Consider the following 17,410-nt stretch of genomic DNA (forward strand, 5'->3'; position numbering starts at 1 on the left):
AAATGATCTATACTACTATACTGTACTATAACATGGAAGACGGGAAAATGAAAGGAACATTAATAAACCTACTCATATAATCGCCTTAATCATATTATTGCCTTATTTAAATTAAGGTAAATAGTGATTAATGGTGTCTTTGTAAAAGTAGTCAATGCAAGCAAATGCTAAGCTATTTATGAAATTTAGGCATAGTATTGTATGGCAACATTCTATTTTATTTTTTAACTCAATCGTTTTTTGTACAAGGCTGTCAAATTTTTTTCTCCTGTAAAGTTTGGGATCTTAGCAAGGGGAATTTTGGAGCCAGTCTCAAGCAGCTAGTCAATAACTTGCAATTTTAGTCACTTTCGTATTGGCTTGATGAGAGAGTCCAGGATGTTGCCACCCAGTGGAGAACTATTGAATTTAAGCGATTAGAAATAGTAATGATGTATCAAAGCCCTGTTTACTGAAATCTTGTGATCTTGCCAATTCTATACACAGTCTGAATCACTGATTCCAAACAAACTTTGTGAAGGATTCAAAGCTTCATAAATCAGTGTTTCCCAATCCATTTTCATGATGTTTATGAGTAACAAACTTCACTCTCCTTTTAAAATGGGTCACATCGCTTTCTGTTTACATATCTGTTATGTACTTTATAAAATATGGAACTTTTTTACTCAATATGGCATTAAAGGTGACATCTAATATACAAATTGATATAAAAAATGCAAATGACATTGCAAACAACTAGGTGGGTTACCTTAAAATTCACCATCAGCTCATTCTTCTGTTTGTATGGATGCGATGAGACCAGTTTTCCTGTTTCTTCGTGTGATTTCTAGCATGAAGACAAACTGGATTGTAGCTCACAACCCTTGATATACCTAGTACACATCCTTGCTTTAAGCTTTACTTTGGTAGAGTAAATGGTTGCCCTTTTTATAGTAGTACTCGAGGGAATAATTTATACTCTTTTTGAATAGTATGTTATATAAACTGACTAACTGACTAATTAAATATATATACAAAATTATGCAATGAGTTTAAGTCCAATTTTTGGGATTGTAATATTTTTAATGTTTCAAAGATTAACTCTTTACTGTTTTACTGTACAGTTCAGTACAGTATTTAACAGTTATTCCTGTACTGCAAAGCTGAACTTACAAAACATTACATCAAACCATCCTTCAGAAATCTTTTAATATGTGCCAATTTTAATAAGCCAGTTTTAGAATGACATTGATGCATTTTAGATTAGGTTTAATTTTATTGTCATTACACATGTGGAAGGCAACAAAATGCAGTTTAGGTCTAACCAGGAGTGCAATAGCAGCAAGTGCAGGATACAGGTATAAGTTATAAAGTGCAATTATAGAAAAACTATGGATAATATTTACAGATGGATGTACTATGAACATTATATACAGGTTGTATTAACTATGATCAGAGATTTACAAAAGATGAATATATGTACAGGATTTTTGGGGTCCCTCAGTGAATAAAATGTACAAATGTACAAAACCCTTTAGTGAATAAAATGTACAAAAGAACAACATTCATTTATAAAGGAAATATTTTGTATGAGTTTCAAACGATATGGTCACCTCACCAGCCTAATAAAAACAAAAATGTTTTTCAATGTTTAAAAATCTTTAGTTGTTATATTTAAAGTATTCAGTCACAGGCTGCTTTCGATGAAAATGATTCTTTTTTTCAAGTTTATAAAACAAACCATCTAAAATATTGTGTAATAATTTCTTAGATTTGTTTTTAATTAAAATAACTTGAAAATATGGTGTAAAATTCACACACAATAGTGTAAATGGTCATTTTAATTTTTATAAATAGGAAAAGCTCTTTGCTGTGTGCTGGACCGTTACATTCATCATTCTTTATTAGCATGGTGGATATATTTTAAAATGTCTGGTCATCAGCAATCTTTTCACTGTAACAGTTCCTTATTTGTCTGATTGTGTGTGAGGTGCTGGACTCTGTTACAGTACAGTCTGCTGGTGATTCTTCTAAACTTAACTCTCACCTTAGACCCTAAAAGGTTGTTTTACCTTCATTCATTTTTACAGAAATTCTCATTTCAATTGGCTTGAGAGGTGTTGTTGTTTTTAGAAGCAAATTATGCTTTTTATTTCTGTTTTTAATATAGACATGTTTGTGCTGAACTGCAGTATGGCTGTGGAATGGCATGAAGCATGCAGGAAGATGTGTCTTATTTATATCTGATTTAGTCAATGTTTTCTCTTCCTCAGATGCAGTCCCACGAAAAGGACTTGAGAATGGAGGTCCTGCTGCCCTATTAAGGTGAGAAAATGGCCTTTTTTTACTCGCATGTTTTGAAGTAACGAACATGTTGTTTATCTTGAATTAATTTGATTTGTAGGTTCATTTTTTACTAAATTGGTGAATCAGTTAATAACTACGTGTCATTAATTTCAAAAGCTTTTCAGTTTTAAAGAGAAGTAAAAAAAAATAAAAATAAATAAAAAAAAAGAGATCAACTATTCAAATCTAGTGCATCAGATCTTGAATAGTGTACAGTAGTGGCCTAAATGGTGAACTTATGTTGTTTCCTTTTGTTCAAACATATTGATGTTATGCTGATGTAGATTATCTAAACTAATTGTGTAGTTGTCCTTGAAGAGTGGAAAACTCAAGGTAACGCTTTAATAAGGTGTTCTAATTACATCGGTTTAATGTACTTACTTAAATGCATAGTTTAAGGACACTATCAAATAAAGTATACTCAAACTTTTGTATGTCATAATTGTTTCAGTTGATTGATTCATTATAACATAAGGAAACGTGCTTTGTGAGAAATACTCAAGAGGTTTGCCTTATGTGGTTTTACCAATGAAATATTAGTTCCAGTTTTTGCTGCAGTTACTTCCATTTTAGGTTATTATTATTGTATCGAACTAAAAAAAAAACATATCTAACCATATCTTCTCTTATTATGAAGTTATCATGCAATATGTTTTTATCTGTGTTGATCTTGCCACAATTTGCTGCCGTGTGAATAAATAAACAAACTAAAACTGCAGGTACTCTATGCATTTTATGCCATAGTAAAAAAAGAAATCATGTTCTTTGATAAGCTATGGTTTGCCTTTTTTTGCCAAATAATTTGTCAGATAAATATCTCAACCGAGTTTAGTGTTTTCCAATATAATTTTCATCTTATATTTTGAGGGTTTCTTCTTCTTGTTCTTCTTCTTGTTCTTGTTCTTGTTCTTGTTGTTCTTCTTCTTCTCCTTCTTCTTCTTCTTCTTCTTCTTCTTCTTCTTCTTCTTCTTCTATATTTAGGCTATTAAAAGTAAATGCTGTACACTTACTGTTTGTCCTAGATAATCTGATTGTTAGTTGGGCTTTATGTAACAATCATTTACCATTTGACATTTATTAACCTGTTGTTTTTCTGTGTCCTTTAGGCAGAGTCAGATCTCTCTTAATGCAACTGGTGCAGGTAAAACCACACAGAAAACTGAAGCTAATGATGATGCTGCTGCAACAAAGACCAAATCTGCAGAAGCTTCCCGACTGACCGAAGCAGACAAGGCCAACACTGGCAGAGTATGAGCCAACCGTCTCCTTATGTCAGGACATATTGTTTGTCTGTTTCTGAAAACAACTAATAGTTTGTTGTAAAATCATAGAATTTGAGTCATGTAAATTGAAATGTTTCAAGTTGATTTTGATGTTTTCTAAGTAATATTTTTTTGTGTAGGTGAAGCTGTCTGTGTTTTGGGAATACATGAAGGCTATCGGCTTGCCGCTGTCCATCTTCAGCATCTTTCTGTTCTTCTGTCATCATCTCTCCTCTCTGGGCTCAAACTACTGGCTCAGTCTCTGGACAGATGACCCTGTTGTCAACAACACACAGCCCAAAAGAGAGATGCGTTTAGGGGTTTATGGAGCTCTGGGAATTTCACAAGGTGATTTCACTTCTTTGGTTGTGTGTTTTTGTGTGACATTGCATATATTTGCATTATAATTTGTGAACAACGTTAATGATTTGACTATTTTTACTGAAGGTCAGTTGCATTATACAGCTTTCTCAACAATTGTAAATGTGTAAGATAATAATCCATACACCATAGGCATTTTGTATCAAGTCCCTAAAGGGATAGTTCACCCAAAAATTTGTATTCTTATTAGGATTGAATTGAAATTTTAATTGGAAAAATTTAAGGGTGAGTAAATAATGACATAATCTTACAAAAATTACATAACTCTTATTAACCTTTTTACTATTGATGCAGGTTTTTTTTTTCTTCTGTTAAAATGACAATTAGCAAAATTGCAATAGTTTAAATGTTGATAATTATATTTTTTGTTGATCAATCATTGTCAATCATTAAAACATTTAGATTTTAGATTTTCATTTTTTTGTCAGACAGATATTTTTGATGAATGCAGTTTAGTATAACCCTTCTTTCTTCAATATATTTTAATAAGCACAAGTCAGAATATATTTGTTGTTTTATTTGTACCTAAATAAGTTACAATGAATGAAACATTTTTGCCAGATTTTGCCATTTTATTTTTACAAATGTTATTTGAAATCTTAAAGGAGACACTTCACTTTACTTTACTTTCATTTAATGTATGAAATATGATTTATTTATTTATTTTGTCCCATGCATATTGTATGTATCTTTATTAAATTGGTTCTAAATCCAGCTTTTTAAACTTTTGTTTGTTTTTCTCTGACAGGCATTGCTGTGTTCTGCTATTCTGTGTCGGTGTCTGTCGGTGGGATCTTAGCCTCCCGCTACCTGCACCAGACAATGCTCTATAACGTCCTGAGATCACCCATGTCTTTCTTTGAACGCACACCCAGCGGCAACCTGGTCAACCGCTTTGCCAAAGAGACGGACACGATCGACTCAGTCATACCTAGCATCATAAAAATGTTCATGGGCTCCATGTTCAATGTTTTGGGCTCATGTGCAGTCATCCTCATCGCCACTCCATTGGTAGCCATCATCATTCCACCATTGGGCCTGCTGTACTTCTTTGTACAGGTCAGTCAGTTTTTTAACCTCTTGTTACACAGTGTTATTGCAGTATGACATTTAGAAATTCATTCGAAGTTTAGTCATTTCCTGGCTCTCTGTTTGTCTCTAGCGTTTCTATGTGGCGTCCTCTCGTCAAATGAAGCGACTGGAGTCTGTGAGCCGCTCTCCAGTCTACACACACTTCAATGAGACGCTGCTGGGCACTAGTGTGATCAGAGCGTTTGGAGAGCAGCAGCGCTTCATCAAGGAGAGTGACGGCAGAGTGGACCACAACCAGAAAGCTTATTTCCCCAGCATAGTAGCCAACCGGTAAGAATTCATATACATTTGGCATATACATGTTTTATTTAGCTGGTCGCCGCACAGCAAGAAGATCGCAGGTTCGAGCCCTGGCTGGGTCAGTTGGTGTTTCTGTGTGGAGTTTGCATGTTCTCCTCGTGTTTGCTCCAATACCTCCAAAGTGATGTGGTGTAGGTGAATTTAGTAAGCTAAATTGTCTGTAGTGCATGTGTGTGAAGAGAGTGTATGGGTGTTTCCCAGTAAGCTAGAAGGGTGTCCGCTGCAAAAAACGTTCTGCTGTGGCGACCTCTGATTAAAAAAGGGACTAAACTGGAAAGAATATGAGTGAATGAATGAATGTTCTATTTAGTTTATATTTATTGGCGTTCCAAACCTTTATGGACTTCTTTTTTCTGTTGAACACAAAAAAAAGTGTTAAAGAATGTTGGAAACCAGCAGCCCTTTGTCTTCTATAGTAGGGAGAAATAAAAACTCAGGAAGTTGATGGCAATTGATTTTGTGCCCTGACTGTTAATTCACTCAAAACTTATGATTATGTTATTAATTATTCAACCTTGTGACTTTCCAATCCCCTGAGACCTTCAATTTAACTTCAGAACACAAGTTCAGGTATTTTTGATGAAATCTGACAGTTCACAGACGTTCAAAGTGAAGAAAAGGAACTAAAACACTGAAAACTTTCCATGTGACTTCAGTGGATCAGTTATAGCCATATGATGCTTCAAGAACACTTTTGGCTGCCAAAAAAAAACTGTAAAAATGATTTTTTTTTTTTCAAAACCCAAATCAAGACATATTGATAAGATAAAATATATTTATCTTATCAATATGTCTTGATTTAGGTTTTGATAATGAAGGAAGGTTTTCAGTTGATTAGAATGAAATGAGGGTGAGTAATTAACAGAATTTTCATTTTTTGTGAACTGTCCCTTGAACACTGGGTAAAAAAGGACGCTTAGTGTGTTGTGGTGTTATTTGTAGAGCCAGACAGAATCTGCTAACTAAAAATGTAATATATATGTATATATATATATAAACTTTTTATTCAACTTTTATTCAAACTTTTATTTAAGTTTAACAATGCAAATCCAATCAGTTCCACTTTTTTGGAAAACAAACAAGTCTCACAAAGAATATCTTTACTAAAAGACAGAAAATATTACTTTACAAACTGTATTGTCAATAAATCTTATGAACATTTTCATATTAGTCAAAAATATTACTGAAATTAATTTAAAAACTGAATAAATATAAATGTACACAAGTAAATAAATGGACTCGGAGATAGGCTTCAAATCTTTGGATTTCTGCACGCGCAGATTCCTTGTTGACCTAGCTATTTGTAATGTTTTGTGTGACTCTTCTGTGTCTTGCAGATGGCTGGCGGTGAGGTTGGAGTTTGTGGGGAATTGTATTGTGACGTTTGCAGCACTTTTTGCAGTGATGGCCAGGAACAATCTCAGTCCGGGTATCATGGGTCTGTCCATCTCTTACGCGCTGCAGGTTAGTCTGATAAATGAGATGTTAAGATACAGGCTAGATGTCCAAACACATTCTTACTCCTCTCCTATTCAACCCAGGTCACAGCATCTCTAAATTGGCTGGTGCGGATGTCCTCTGAGCTGGAGACTAATATAGTGGCGGTGGAGAGGGTGAAGGAATATGGAGACACAGAGAAAGAGGTCAGTGCATCAGCAGGCAGATTGTGTGTGTGTGTGTGTGTGTGTGTGTGTGTGTGTGTGTGTGTGTGTGTGTGTGTGTTCATTCTGTACCTCTGCAGAGTCCAATCTGTGATTAGCCCTGTTTCCTGCTTTATCTCACCGTACTAGAGAGGCAGTTAACATACAGGGACTAGACAGAAGATCTTTATGCAGTAGTTCTCAGAAACAATTTGGATCATTTAATCATGGACTTTTTCTTTAACTTAGGATACAATTTAGATAAATGGTTACATGAAAAGTGTGTATCTAAGATTCTGCTGCTGGTCTGTTTTTTTTTAAATAAACATTGGTAACTACTGCTGAGCAAGGTTATTTTTATTACTAACAGGTAGTTTTCTTTACTAATTCACTTTAAGCTGCCATTCAGTGTGACTTTACTTTGGAATTAAGTGAAATATTCCATATCCTATACACACAGTAAAATTGAAAAGAAATTGGCTTGAAGAAATGTATCACTGTTTACACAAAATATTTTTTTGCGCATTTTAGCATCAAATCATTGTATTGGAATGGTTTTTGAAGAATCATGTGACCCTGACGACACAAGGAATTATGCTGAAAATACAGTTTGGCTTCACTGAAATAAATGTAATAAAAATTATTCAAATAGAAATTAGTTATTTAGAATTGTAATATTTATATTATTACAATTATATTATGATATTTTAAGGTTTTTAATTAAATTAATTCACTCTCGTAAGTACAATTTTCTTAAAATATTTGTAATTTAATACACTATTTTTATAATATTTTAAATAATAAACAATAATAAAACTTTCCATGAACTATTATATAGTTTAATTAGTGCAGTTAACAGGCTAAACTAGTATTGGATATTCTGCTACAGTGTGGCATACTGTATTTATGTCAGCCTTGCAACAGTATTGTAAGTTTGCTTCATTTACTACATAATATATTGTTGCGATTTGTTTGTTTTTGCTCAACTGATGTCTCTTCTCACAGGCTGAATGGAAATTGGAGAACTCAAATTTGCCTCCTGGCTGGCCAACCGCCGGTCACATTGAAATCCACAAATTTGGCTTGAGATACAGAGAGGACTTAGAGCTGGCGATCTGTGATATCTCCGTTAACATTGCGGGAGGAGAAAAGGTCTGTCTCTTTGTGCTTTGACATTTCAGTCTACACCGGCATACCTATTTATCATACATGGTCATTCGTGTTTGTGTTTTTTCTTAGGTGGGAATTGTGGGTAGGACAGGAGCAGGAAAGTCCTCTCTGACGTTAGGACTGTTCCGTATCATTGAGGCAGCGGAGGGGGAGATCCGAATCGATGGAGTGAACATTGCTGACCTGGGCCTCCATGAGCTGCGATCCAGAATCACAATCATTCCACAGGTGTTTTTATTTATTTTCCTGACACTCATTTAAACTAACATTTCACTTTAAAATGAGAATCTACTGTTAATTTACTCACTCTCAGGGCATCTAAGATGTAGACTATTTTTTATTTTCTTTAGTACAACAATAACGATTTTTAGAGCAAACCTTGCTGATTAATTTAAAAAAGTCAATCACAAATGGTTATTTTTACTTGCTCCTCTCTTTTAGGATCCAGTTCTGTTTTCTGGTTCATTGCGTATGAATCTGGACCCCTTTGATGGCTACACTGATGAGGAGGTTTGGAGATCTCTAGAACTTGCACATCTCAAGACCTTTGTGTCTGGGCTGCCTGACAAACTCAACCATGAGTGTTCAGAGGGTGGAGAGAATCTCAGGTACAAACTCTAGATTTCTCCCTAATTTTTAACTCGAGTTGTTTTATTCATAAGTTGACTAACACCTGACCTGTCTGAACACTCTGGCCTTTAGTTTGGGTCAGCGGCAGCTGGTTTGCCTGGCTCGAGCTCTCCTCAGAAAGACCAAGATTTTGGTTTTGGATGAAGCCACTGCAGCGGTGGATCTAGAGACAGACAATCTGATACAGTCCACCATCCGAACTCAGTTTGAGGACTGCACAGTTCTGACCATTGCACACCGCCTCAACACCATCATGGACTACACAAGGTAAGCTGTGAGCTTTTATGATTATTGAAAAAATTAATACTGTTTATATTGAATGCTACTTCTCGTTTTTTTTTACTTTTGCTTCAAACTAATATTTTACATCTACATTCTCTAATGTGTGTTGGTGTGTAGTGAGGGGAAGTCAAATATGTGTTCATAATAGGAGTGTAACGGATCACGGTTCGTCTGTGATTCATACGGATCACATCTCATGGTTTGGAACACACGTGATTGTGGATTAATACATTTTTTTACTGGTAGATTAATCCTAAATTTGCAACTATCACAGAGAGATCGCCTTGCATCTTTCAAATCACATGTATGAAAGCATTTAGGCTTTTCTGTAAAATATAAAGGTGACGGAAGAAGTTGTGGTTGGTTATTAGGGATGTGGTGGGTTTCATTAAATGTGTTTTCTGTCACTATTGTTTAGCCTGCATCAATGTTTTCAGTGTAAGCTGCACGATTAATCATTAAAAGATGAGGATCTCAAACCCTACAAAACAAATTATAAATGATGGTGATTTGCTTATGTTTATTAATCCTTCGAATCGCTGCATTCAAATCCGTGTTTGAAAAACGCAAAAATCAAGAAAGAGATTCAGTCTTTAGTCTTTGTAGTTAATTATGAAGTTATGAACAGTCAAATATCACAGAAGCACTGGGATAACAGCGCTCAAAAATGAAAGTTGTAGGCAGCAATTACATTATTTACCAGCCATCAAAAATATGCCACTGAATAATTCTTCAAAAATGACACTTCTAGCAATGAAACATGAAGTTTTATGAGTGACTAACTGAATCATTTATTGAAAACGAGACTAAAAATAAATATCAATTGTACAAATTGTAATATTAGATTTCTACATTTAGCAACAGTTGTAGTAACAGTGTATTTTTCACAGTACTGAACATTTTACTATTTATTTTTATTCAGCTGATTATTTCTTTATTTTATTTTGAATAAAATTACAGGTTCTCAGTTCTGTTTGTCTGTTTTTGACAGATCCGAAAAATTATCTGATCCGTGACAAAAAAAAAAACATTGTTTGATCTGAACCATGAGATATGTGATCCGGTACACCACTAGTTCACGAGAGCTACTAGTTGCCAATTTTAAATAAAAAAAATTTTATTTTAAAATGTGAATTCATCGTTTTATTTTACTCTCTCAACAATGCGATTTTGACTGAATCAAACAACAGACAATTTTCATTTTCACTTTGTGTCCAATGTGGAAAGCTTTTGGTGTTTTTTTTTTGTCAGGTGTGGTTTACTTTCTGAAAAACATAGCATGTAAATTAAAACACTAAATATTTCCTCTTTTTTTCTCGGAAGGGTGCTGGTTCTCGATAAAGGCCAGATGGCAGAATTCGATTCTCCGTCCAATTTAATTGCCAAAAAGGGAATTTTCTACAAGATGGCCAAAGACTCAGGTTTGGTCTGATAAGTAGGTGGGCTGTAGAGCCTGTTCAAAATAGACTTTCAGTAAGTAAAGCGCATAGAGAGCAGAGCTGGTGAGAAATGGACTCTGAAGCTTCCTCTTCTATGGGCCTGGAGCTCAAACACACACACACACACACACACACACACACACACACACACACACACACACACACACACACACACACACACACACACACATACACACACACACACACACACCGTGTGTATATGACACCACTCCATTCTGCCACTCCTCAGCTAATGTTTCTGTTATCAATCATATCAAAGGTGTTGCTACAAATGCTGCTTTAAAAGTTGTTTGATGCCAACTTTTGGGATGTTTGATAACAATTTGATTTCTTCATTGCCATTTTGTTTGATTTTTTTTTTTTTCATTACTTGTCAACAAGTTTCAAAAGAAAGACTTTTTTTTATATTTTACTACTAAGCCATCGTTTCATGCTTGTGAATGATTGTTTGTGATGAAAATATTTATTTACAAGATTATTTGACTAGAAAGCGTAAAGAACAAAGTTTCTCTGTGCAGTGAGCAGATGCTTGCTTACTAAACAGCTGCTCTAAATCCTTACATAAGCACGAGGGGCTTCAACCCAAGCCAAAGTTCACTTTTAAAGCTATTCTATAAGAATATTTAACATTTAAGTATCTTTAAAAAGACCCTTTTGATAAAAAAAACTGTTTCATTTCCAGGAGCCATTGTTTTTCCTTGTTTAGTTTTTATTTATTCATTTGAGAAAATCTGTTACAATATATCATTGATTTCTTTATATTTTCATTTAACATATTTATTACTGGGTATCTCCACTGATGGCCTGATCTTACCAATATCGTGCAGTGATAGCAGAATGCTACATTTGCTTTCTGCTTTCATTGGTGAATGTATTTAGATGATGTATTTGATTTATAATCTGTGTTTACTGTTACTATATATTTCAGTGATCATTTCACCAAAAAAGAAAAAAAGAAAGCTATAAATGCACTTATTGTTTTTTTTTTCTTCTGTGTAATAAGCTCATTCTAGGGTTTACTTTGTGGGAGTGGTGGGAGTGATATTGTTTTTGAAAGTAGTTGGAATTATCATTTAACCTTGACTTAACCAGTCAAATACCCAAATTGTAGTAGCTTTTAAGGGCAGGTTGTTGTGTTGATGCTGTTCTTGCTGAGCTGTGTGATGTGTGCTGTATACCATATATCTGTTGAATGTATGCTTGAGTGCATCACATTGTTTCATTCATCAGTACCTCCAATTAAGGTCATTTAAGCCTTTTGAGTTTATTTTAAGGAAAATTAGTTTTTTTTTAAAGAACTGACAATGTCAAACTTTAAATGATAGACACAAGAAATATATCTGATTTGTTACATATTTATATAATTTGTATGTAAGCAGCAAGTTATTATTTGATATTTGTATACATGCACTAGTTTTAAGTGTACTTAGTTTCATAAATAAGCAAAATATGTAATAAAATATTTTTTTTGTAAAGCGTGTTTTATCTTATCCTTTATTTATTTTTTTCACATTTTGAGAGCTTGATTTATTTTCTTAGAGATCAAAACAAAAACAATGATTTTTATCAACACAAAAATAATTAATTTAATGAAACTGTTCAGAGAATAAAAAACATTTTCAAGTCTGACAGTCACACGTGATGTGTGCTTGGAAATATAAATATATAAAAAATACAGTTATTGTACAGTATAAAATACATAAATACTGATTTAAAAGTGTTGGATTATGAAAAACAAATACTGGTATTAATACATACAGAGTTACAGACAAAGGAAAAAGTGTCGCATTATTTTGTAATCGACGTTTCTCACATCGTAAATAGCTTAATAAAATGCTTCTTTCACCTGTAGGGGAATTTAGCTTTCAATGTGCTTCTACATGAAATTATAAAGCATGTGAAGTTATAAACTTGTAACAACCTGAAAAGGTTCAAGTAGAAATGTGACTTGATCTACAGCGGTGTCTTATCTAGATCCTGTCTCAGGATCTATAAGAATAAACTACATATTTACAAAAACAATTCACTTTGACATAAATTAGAGATGATAAATAATGACCACCACAAATACCTGACCATCTGAAGACCTTTACGGTAAGTTACTCAGAGTCACTCAAGTCTTCATATTATGAGATGAGATTATTGACTTTCTGTTTCTTTAGCAAATGGGAGCCCAACTCGTACCTTGAGGGCCGGTGTCCTGCAAAGTTTAGTTTCAACCCAATCAGACACACCTGGGCTTGCTAATTAAGCTGTTACTAAGATTTCTAGAATCATCTGTGCAGGTGTGTTGTGGCAAGATGGTGGTATAATCTGCAGGACACTGGCCCTCAGGACTGAGCTTGGGCACCCCTGCTTTAGCACCTCAGACATCAGTGAAAGTATCAGCAGGAGAACGCTAAAGCACACTACTTCTACTACTAGAGAAAATGTGGACACATGCTATAGCATCCGAAACCTCTTCATCCTGAGCTCTGTGCTTCTTTTAAGAAGTCGTCTAAAGATGCCCTTTAGATATTGGTTGTTCGACACCAATATTTTCATTGTCTCTCCTAAGTGAAGATATGATTTTGTCACTGATGGTGAAGGTTCACACCAGCCCAGCCTCTCGACACATTCGATAGAATTGTCCATGCTGAGAAATCAGGTTAGATGGAGAGTCTACCTCCGTGATTTTTCCTCTGTCCATCACAATTACCCTGTTGGCAAAAGGATTGAGTTAGACCACTGTCAATCGTCATAATCATATTCATTTCAGCATTTAGATTTGCTCTTTGTTATACCTTGTGTAGTCCATGATGGTGTTGAGGCGGTGTGCAATGGTCAGAACTGTGCAGTCCTCAAACTGGGTTCGGATGGTGGACTGTATCAGATTGTCTGTCTCTAGATCCACTGCTGCAGTGGCTTCATCCAAAACCAGAATCTTGGTCTTTCTGAGGAGAGCTCGAGCCAGGCAAACCAGCTGCCGCTGACCCAAACTAAAGGCCAGAGTATTCAGACAGGTCAGGTGTAAGTCAACTTATGAATAAAACAACCCAAGCTAATAATTTGTGAGAAATCTAGAGTTTGTACCTGAGATTTTCTCCACCCTCTGAACACTCATGGTTGAGTTTGTCAGGCAAGTCAGACACAAAGGTCTTGAGATGTGCAAGTTCTAGAGATCTCCAAACCTCTTCATCAGTGTAGCGATCAAAGGGATCCAGATTTATACGTAACGAACCTGAGAACAGCACTGGATCCTAGGGCAAGAGGTGAGATTTAAATCAAGTCTTTTTCTAAAGTTTGTCTCATTTGCTATTAACTTCCTTTTTTTCATTTTCAGGTGTACCTGTGGGATGATAGTGATACGAGACCTCAGTTCATGCAGTCCAATCTCTGCTATGTTTATCCCATCTATAAAGATCTTTCCTTTTGCTGCCTCAAGGATACGAAAGATTCCAAGAGCCAGAGATGATTTTCCAGCTCCTGTTCTTCCCACAATTCCTACCTGATTGGATTTGATGAATGGCTTAGCATATATTAAATGATGAAATATGAAAAAATGTATTAAATTCCTCCAATTGTTATATTTACTTTTTCTCTCTCATTGACACTGAGGGAAATTTCTTTCAAGGCCCAGTCAAGACCCTTGCGATACTGAAGTCCATATGCCTGGAATCCAATGGATCCGCATCTGGGCCAGTCAGATGGGAGTGGACTGTCCTCGATTGTCCATGGTGCCTGTGACAACCCAAAACAAACTTGGTAACCGCAGGAATGAATACACTTTGGTCACTCATCATAAAGGAATTTATGGCAAAAACAGAGCATTCAGACCAACACTACCTCTTTTGCCGTTTCAGCATATTCTTTCACTCGCTCAACAGACACAATGTTGTTTTCTACATCAGTCCATGACCGCACAATCCAGCTTAGGATCCCGGTGACCTGCAGTGTGAATTGCCTTTAGAATTTCTTGTATGAAATGCTGACAACATGCATTTTTCCAAAGCTTTTTAAGACAGAGTTCCCTACCTGGAGAGAGTGAGACACAGCTAGCCCCACGATTCCAGGGCTTAAAGTTGCCCTTCCCATAACAGAGAGGATAGCTGCAGCAAGGACCAGCAAGTTACCCAGAAACTCTAGATTTACTGCCAGCCACCTATTGAAATAACATTACAAATATTGTAAAATGTTGGATCGAATAGCTGGACATGCAACAAAGAATGAATAAGCAAACTGAATCTGACCTTGTAGCCACAAATCTTGGGAAGTAGGACGTTTGATTGAGGTCCACTCGACAGTTAGCCTGAAGAATGAATCTAGGCTGTTCACCAAAGGCACGGATCACACTGGCTCCTTGGACTGTCTCATTGAAATGAGTATAAATGGGTGAACGACTCACTGACTCTAGTCTTCGCAACTGGCAGGATGTGGCAACATAGAAACTCTAAAAACAAAGTGGAATTTGTCAGATAAATTACAAATGCTCCTTGTTCTGATATTGTTTTTTGAGTGATATGTAGTAGCATACCTGAATAAAAGCATAGAGAAGAGCCAACGGCAGTATGATCACTCCTGCAAATGGAGTTGCCATCAGCACGATAATGCAAACCTCCAGAAGTTTGAACACATAGCCCAGCATCATCTTTAGACCATCAGGAATCATGCAATCAATGGCGTCTATCTCTTTTGAGAAACGATTGAGAAGGTTACCACTAGGTGTACTTTCAAAGAATGACATGGGAGAGTGAAGTACGTTGTTCAGAAGGTCCAGATGAAGTTGCCGGGATGCAATTATTCCTCCAAGGGATATTGCTACAGTAGTCCCGAAAATTGCAATTCCTGCAATAAATGATCACAGTTAATGTTCAAGACAGCTATACAGACCAAGGATACTAGATGCCTGTTGAAGAAACCTGAGAGAATGCAAACCTTGAGCAAAGCCAAGAGCTCCATATACACCAAGCTTCAGATCAGTGTTAACCTGTGTTCCATTTATAACCGGGTCATCTGCCCACAAACTGAGCCAGTAGTTGTAGGCCAGTGAAGCAGCTTGCTGGAACGCATAGAGGAAGATGATGGGGATGATGAGTGCCAAGCTTATGGTCCTGAAGTACTCCACATACATCTCCAGTTTCACCTATGTGACCCATTATCAAGAAGAAAATTTGATGAACTGCACTGTGAATTATACATTGCATGTAAAGGCTATATTATGGTGTTCAAAACAATATAGCTCAAAGGTCTGTAATCAGGAGTTAAAATTAGATCTCTGAGGTGACACAAGTATCTAAAACCCTTGTCACTGACCCATAGCTGAACTTTACAAAATGAACCTGCTACCTTAACTTTGGAACTGAGTTACACTTAAGGTATATTTTGATGTTTGTGAAGACTGCGGATGTGGGTGTACTGCTTACCCGGCCTGTATGTGCTTTGTCAGCTTGGGTGAGTCTGCCAACTTCTTCATTGTCCGTCTCCTGTTCTGTGTCAGATATGGTCTCCATTGTTTGTATGCTTGCACTTCCCATGTCTCCACTTCATTAAACAAAGTTGACAGGAAGGTGAATATGTGCTTTTCAACAAATGTTGAAGTTGCATTTTCAAAACTTGGTTACTTTTACCTGATGAGTTGCTCTTGAGAGAGGTCAATAGAGAAGTCTGTCATGCTTAGGCGAGATACTGATTTCCTGGTCCCTTAAAACAATGTGCATTTGCATTTATTTACTTTATTGACCTAGATTAACATGTATTTTTACTGTAGTTAATGTAAACTTAATCTTACCTTTGTGGGTGGCACTTTCCTTGCGTTCACTAACAGAAAAAGCCTTAACAAACTCTGCAAAGGCATTCTTTCTGCTCAGAAGCTCGACATAAGAGCCCATCTCTGTGATTTCTCCATCCACAATCACCAGGATCAGGTCTGCTTTGGGTAGGAAGCTGAGTCCATGAGTCACCAGAACACGAGTCTGTTTTAGCAAGGAATATAGAGCATGATCAATAAAGCTATTTACTACTGAAATTGCGAAAGTTTGTCACATCTGACTTTACAAGAACTTTCATTGTATCTCCATCTTAATCCCTATTGTTTTGTATGGAGTTAGCTGCACTTTGCAGCTTCAACTCTTGGGAAACTATTCCACAAGGTTTACCAATGTGTTATTTTATTTTATTTTATTATTATTATTATAAATTTTTGAGATTGGGCGAGTATCACAAACCTTTTAGCAATATATTGTTTGGAACTTTAAACCTGTAATGTGTCCCTTGCAGTAAATTAGCCATAGTTAAATCCACAAAGTTCAGTTAGGATGACAGGAATAGAAAATTGCTATTCAATTACAAAACTGAACTTCATTTCGAGCAGGGATGTCCAGACTCAGTTCTGGAGGGCCGGTGTCCTGCAAAGTTTAGTTTATATCCCAATCAGACACAGCTGGCCTAGCTAATCAAGTTCTTACTAGGCAGTCTAGAAACATCTATGCAGGTGGGTCGAAGCAAGTTGGAGCTAAAATCTGCAGGACACCAGCCCTCCATGACCGAGTTTGGACACCCCTGGTTTAAAGAATAGCATTTCGTAAATTAGTGTTTTTATATATATGAGTTTTTTGTTCTTCATCCTATTAATTTTTTTTTAATTGTACCTTATTTTTAAGAATCCCGTTTGGTCCAATGACCTTTTCAAAGATGTGTTGACCCACATGTGCATCCACCGCTGACAAGGGATCATCCAACAGATAGATATCAGCCTTCCTGTATACTGCTCGTGCCAGACTTACTCTCTGTTTTTGACCTCCTGACAGATTTAACCCCTGTGAACATTGTAAAAATACATTTAGTTATAACCCTTCTGAAACTTAGCATATCTCGAGTGTATAAAAGGTCA

At 35.9% G+C, this 17,410-nt stretch overlaps 2 protein-coding genes across 5 annotated transcripts in view; one reads left to right on the forward strand and one right to left on the reverse strand.

Moving 5' to 3' along the window:
- The window catches only part of abcc1 (ATP binding cassette subfamily C member 1 (ABCC1 blood group)), a 30,566-nt gene extending 18,549 nt beyond the window's left edge, over positions 1 to 12,017 (forward strand). For all 3 annotated transcript variants that reach the window (XM_073944757.1, XM_068219215.2, XM_001341859.9), the window contains 12 exons: positions 2,253 to 2,304; positions 3,432 to 3,573; positions 3,728 to 3,935; positions 4,717 to 5,027; positions 5,131 to 5,330; positions 6,698 to 6,824; positions 6,902 to 7,003; positions 8,006 to 8,152; positions 8,240 to 8,398; positions 8,612 to 8,778; positions 8,873 to 9,067; positions 10,406 to 12,017. In XM_073944757.1, coding sequence (XP_073800858.1) covers positions 2,253 to 2,304; positions 3,432 to 3,573; positions 3,728 to 3,935; positions 4,717 to 5,027; positions 5,131 to 5,330; positions 6,698 to 6,824; positions 6,902 to 7,003; positions 8,006 to 8,152; positions 8,240 to 8,398; positions 8,612 to 8,778; positions 8,873 to 9,067; positions 10,406 to 10,514 — 1,919 coding nt within the window. In that variant the 3' untranslated portion in view covers positions 10,515 to 12,017. The remainder of the gene's footprint in view (positions 1 to 2,252; positions 2,305 to 3,431; positions 3,574 to 3,727; positions 3,936 to 4,716; positions 5,028 to 5,130; positions 5,331 to 6,697; positions 6,825 to 6,901; positions 7,004 to 8,005; positions 8,153 to 8,239; positions 8,399 to 8,611; positions 8,779 to 8,872; positions 9,068 to 10,405) is intronic.
- Positions 12,018 to 12,102: 85 nt separating this feature from the next.
- The window catches only part of LOC137487238 (multidrug resistance-associated protein 1-like), a 35,230-nt gene continuing 29,922 nt past the window's right edge, over positions 12,103 to 17,410 (reverse strand). Inside the window, exons 18-31 of one of the 2 annotated variants that reach the window (XM_073944759.1) lie at positions 17,169 to 17,336; positions 16,310 to 16,493; positions 16,149 to 16,221; positions 15,945 to 16,062; positions 15,457 to 15,580; positions 15,056 to 15,366; positions 14,772 to 14,971; positions 14,557 to 14,683; positions 14,368 to 14,469; positions 14,116 to 14,262; positions 13,871 to 14,029; positions 13,615 to 13,781; positions 13,326 to 13,520; positions 12,103 to 13,241 (exon numbers count right to left, since the gene is read on the reverse strand). In XM_073944759.1, the coding sequence (XP_073800860.1) occupies positions 13,133 to 13,241; positions 13,326 to 13,520; positions 13,615 to 13,781; positions 13,871 to 14,029; positions 14,116 to 14,262; positions 14,368 to 14,469; positions 14,557 to 14,683; positions 14,772 to 14,971; positions 15,056 to 15,366; positions 15,457 to 15,580; positions 15,945 to 16,062; positions 16,149 to 16,221; positions 16,310 to 16,493; positions 17,169 to 17,336 (2,184 nt within the window). In that variant the 3' untranslated portion in view covers positions 12,103 to 13,132. Of the gene's footprint in view, positions 13,242 to 13,325; positions 13,521 to 13,614; positions 13,782 to 13,870; positions 14,030 to 14,115; positions 14,263 to 14,367; positions 14,470 to 14,556; positions 14,684 to 14,771; positions 14,972 to 15,055; positions 15,367 to 15,456; positions 15,665 to 15,944; positions 16,063 to 16,148; positions 16,222 to 16,309; positions 16,494 to 17,168; positions 17,337 to 17,410 lie in introns of both variants that reach the window. The other variant, XM_073944758.1, reaches the window with a different exon arrangement.

The sequence above is a fragment of the Danio rerio genome, chromosome 3 (genome assembly GCF_049306965.1).
Source record: "Danio rerio strain Tuebingen ecotype United States chromosome 3, GRCz12tu, whole genome shotgun sequence".
Taxonomy (NCBI): domain Eukaryota; kingdom Metazoa; phylum Chordata; class Actinopteri; order Cypriniformes; family Danionidae; genus Danio; species Danio rerio.